General features: G+C 36.4%; 2 protein-coding genes across 2 annotated transcripts in view; one reads left to right on the forward strand and one right to left on the reverse strand.

Annotated features, from left to right (window-relative positions):
• Nucleotides 1–1204, forward strand: part of LOC101315196 (trafficking protein particle complex subunit 2-like protein-like) — a 2359-nt gene extending 1155 nt beyond the window's left edge. Inside the window, exons 4-5 of the mRNA XM_004290684.1 lie at nucleotides 855–950; nucleotides 1076–1204. Of these exons, the coding sequence (XP_004290732.1) occupies nucleotides 855–950; nucleotides 1076–1147 (168 nt within the window). The 3' untranslated portion in view covers nucleotides 1148–1204. The remainder of the gene's footprint in view (nucleotides 1–854; nucleotides 951–1075) is intronic.
• A 432-nt stretch (nucleotides 1205–1636) lies between these two features.
• Nucleotides 1637–4346, reverse strand: part of LOC101290714 (probable 26S proteasome non-ATPase regulatory subunit 3-like) — a 4689-nt gene continuing 1979 nt past the window's right edge. The window contains exons 8-9 of the mRNA XM_004290685.1: nucleotides 2741–2980; nucleotides 1637–2429 (exon numbers count right to left, since the gene is read on the reverse strand). Of these exons, the coding sequence (XP_004290733.1) occupies nucleotides 1917–2429; nucleotides 2741–2980 (753 nt within the window). The 3' untranslated portion in view covers nucleotides 1637–1916. The remainder of the gene's footprint in view (nucleotides 2430–2740; nucleotides 2981–4346) is intronic.

The following is a 4346-nucleotide window of genomic DNA, read 5'->3' on the forward strand; positions in this document are numbered from 1 at the left end:
TCTGCTACGGATGTCCGCACCATTTTACGGTGCGGACGTCCGCACCTGAGAAAAGTTCTATATATATATATATATATATATATATTATAGATTTCATGTTCTCTGTATAATCTGGTGATGTGATAAAGAATTTGATACTATCATGCTTAGCATTAAAGTGCATAGCTTTTACATTAACAAGGGTTGGCTATCAGATTATTTGAATAGAAATACCTCTGCACTGAAATCATAAACCAGTCCAATTGAGGATGCAACTACATGGCCTAGTCAAGTTGGCAGCTCCTCTTTCAATACCTGATTTATTTGGGCACCCAGGGAAATGGTTGTTTTTTTTTTTGTTTCATATTTAGTTCCTCAAGAGGATGTCGTCACTAGCTGTGAGTCAGAGTTTTACGCACATTAGAAATTGATAACTGTCCGTTTCAAAAAACAAAAATCGAGAACTGTCTCAACTGCATTTGGTTTCAACTTTCAAGGGATCAAAAGTCCTCTTGATCCACCTTAGTTCTTTCACTTCTTTATCACCTGCTGAATGAGTTGTTAGCTGTCCTATTGTTTGTGGCTTAACTAGAAATGCAAACCAGTTATATGGGTTTACCAAATGATATCATGTTTGGTTTCCTGTGATCATTTAAAACTATAGGTATTGAATTGCTATTTTCTCTGGTTCGCCTTTATGTTTGTGTATTGGGTTTTCTTCCCTGATCTTCCACTTTAAGAGTATAGGTGTTCGCTTGTCCCATTAGTGCTCCTCATTTCAGCTTTAGTCACTATAATCTCTGTATATAACAAGGCTCAAAATCTTTTCTATATAAGCTAATTATGCCCATCTGACTTGTTGACTCATGGTTTAGTTTTTCAGGAGATTCCATGCTGGGTATGTGGATGCAATTTCAAACCCATTTCATGAACCAGGGAAAAAGATAACCTCAAAAACCTTTGCTGAAAAGGTAAGCACCATCGTCAAGTCGTTCGGGTTCAGTTCGACCGGGTGAATGATGCCTGTGGACTATAAACAGAACTTTTCCATGTTACTTTTCATCAAGGAACTCATTCTCTTGCCTCACCCTACTAGGTGGAATTGCTTATGCTCGTCTACTTTGTATCACAACATAAACAGATATTGCATCACTTCAGTTGTAGATGAAACCAATGTTTCTGAAATTTTTCTCCAAATCAGATACTGCTTTTCTAATAGTGTAAAGATAATATCATTTTGGCCATTGTTGATTGTCAAGCGAGCTTTGCCAACCATCGATGTGATATCAATTCTGATCATTCAAGGCAGTGGTTTTTCCTGTGTACAAGTGAACACTAGATTTTGTGTGTGATATCAATTCTGATCATTGAAGGCAGAGCTCTTCCGTTCCTTTTTGTATAGAAGTAAGTTAACATTAGACTTTGTGTCCGATAATCTCAACTGCAGCAAGTTAGCAAAGCAGTCTGACTTCAAGTTATATAAACATGAACCATACAAAAACTATCATCAACAAACAGGACAGATGGAAAAGTATTGATGCTAGTCTGTTCATTTTTTTTTTATGTCCTGTGATTAACCTGATACTTTTTAGAGAAGAGAACAAGAGAACAGCACTGCAATAAGGTAACCTGTAACAAGTTCTTTGTTTAGAACAAGTGATTGAAAATATTCATTTTTTCGGTCATATTTAAAGAAAAGAAATGAAACAGCAGCCTCAAAATATGATTTGAAAGAGTGACACCTCAGGCAGCTTTAACAGAATAATCCTACAACACAAATTGGGTCTCATGCACCATAAAACTGAAAATATTCTAGCTGGGCTGTCCACCATATCATGCAATGCAAATAGGTCAATCAGACATCCATAAATCTAAAACTTCTCTCACTGGGCATTGCAATGAAACATGCATCAGTCTTCTGCGATTTTTTGATTGATTCAAAATTCATCGTCATCCTCCTCGGCTATATGCTTTGCAAGCTCTTGCTCCTGCTGCTGGCGCTCCCTCCTCTTCTCAGCACTTTCTTTCTCCTTGTGAGAATTTGGTGGAAACCTGAGTGCTCGCACTGCATCATTGTGCAAATTGAGGCAGAAAGCAATCCTTGTATCAAATGCAGCTTGTGGCTCATTTGTAGAGTAGATATCTCCAGTTTCCTTTGACACCATATAACCATTTGCATGATCCAGAGTGGCATCAATAGCACCATCTCGGATTGCCTTGGCCACAATACTTTCAGCATCATCAACAGGGGTGGGGGAGTCCAATCTCAACTTTTTGGCAACATCGGCAAGAGAAATCCGAGAATACGAGATGCTAATGTTGCGCAACCCTGTTCTTATAACATTATGTCGCAGCCTGACAATCAAATTGTGGGTTCCATCTGAGCTAAACACAGTTGAGAACTTGTCAGCTATAGTTCTGAATAGTTCCAAGTCACCAATCCTCACCGCCTGCAAAACAAAATTTTCTAAATAAATCCACCAGTAGGAAGGTTCCTTAATAAGTTGTTCTCTAAGAGGCCAAATTCCAGATATACAGGATTAGCTCCCAAGATCAACCTAAGAATTATATACCACATAATATCACTCTTCCAGTAGAAAATTACCAAAATGATTCCCAGAACTAGATAAGATAAAGCCGCAAAGTGGCTGAATTTTTTCTTTCATACCAGAAACAGGCTTTAAAAAATCATTTGTCCAACTTGTTTGTACTTCGTTCTACGCAGTTAAGGAAAGACACATATTGAAATCCGAGGACTCACATTTGTTAGCTCAAAGTATGGCCTCAGAGCCTTCTCCATTCCTTTCTGCATAAACACAGTCCTCTCAGGGATTTCTCCAAGCAACAAGCGTACAATGACTGCCCACTTGTTACATTGAATTCGAAAGCCAAGGGCCGCTACAGGGGCTTTCCTAGCAGCCTGAAGGAGGGACTCCTTCGCATCAGTATACTCCAACTGAATGGTTCTGATCTTTCCCAGATAAAAGAGATACCGACAAAACTGCAAGAGCAAATAATCAGACATCAGTCCATGAATCTTATAAGTCAGCCCACACATCAAGGTGACAATCCTGAGGAAAGAGATGTATTTTGTGTCATCCTCAAATTTTTTACCACAAAGATTCTTGATCAAGCTCATATGGTCTTGGACCTATGGGACAGCCTGGTGTCAAATGCAATTACTTACAGAGAGACCATCAAGTTTGAACCAGGGATGTGTGATTCAGGATTTTCTAAGAAAGAAATGAACAAAGGATAGAATAGTATAATTTTCTTTTACTTGTACTAAATTTGCATAAAAGAAAAAACAACTTTTTTTTTTCTGATATATAGACTGGAACATCCTGCAGTGTAATAAAATTCAAAGAGAAAATTTTAACCTAAGAATCGAAGAGTGATCACTTTAATTTATGTAACATGACCATGAAATTGACCCAAAAAAATCACAACACGTCTTCATATATATATGCGTGTATTGAATCTATAGACGTGTTTTCATTAAATACGACTATATATATATACGGATTTTCTCAGCTGCGGACGTCCGCACCAATATTTTGGTGCGGACGTCCGCAGCCGAGAAGGGCTGTGTGTGTATATATATATATATTGTTTAGTACATAAACTCATAGGATCTCGACGTTTCAACCTCTCAACTTTTAATTTCAACTAAATACTCACCTTTTAATTATTTCACTCAATAGATATGACCGTCCGCTATCCGTCAAACTCTCCTAGTTAAATTGTACGTTGATTTGAAGACCTTACAAGTATAGACAGTGGCGTAGCTAGCTAGGGGTCAAAGGGTTCAATTGAACCCTCTCAACTTTTGAAAAAGCTTAATTAATTAGCCTTAATGAACAAACATAAATTGACATTTCTTTTTGAGAAATCTTTAATTAATCTTAAATATTCTTCAACACCAATAGAATGAAATAAAAATTTATACTATTAAAATACTTGGTCTAATTAATACAAATCGTGTGAATGGTTTTTTACCTTACTAATGTGTACTTTAATGCTTTGAATTCCATTTACGATTTTTTTTTTCCATTACAAATAAGCTAAATAGAAGCAACACATTAATGTTTACCATACATTGACACTATCTCTAAAAAAAAAAAAAGGACAACACATTTTCTCAATATTTATCGTGCACGAAATTTCAAAGTTTATTTAAGAAGATTATCGTGCTAGCTAGAGAGTGATTGAAAATGAATTTGATTATTAGGTAATAAATTTTGACCCTTCTAAGTGACATTTCTGGCTACGTCACTGAGTATAGAGACTAAACAATATTAATTCATACATACATACATGTACACACAATTAGTTTTTGGTCAGTTACGTAGGTATATAATTAATTT

Source organism: Fragaria vesca, linkage group LG2 (assembly GCF_000184155.1).
Source record: "Fragaria vesca subsp. vesca linkage group LG2, FraVesHawaii_1.0, whole genome shotgun sequence".
NCBI classification, from domain to species: Eukaryota; Viridiplantae; Streptophyta; class Magnoliopsida; order Rosales; family Rosaceae; genus Fragaria; species Fragaria vesca.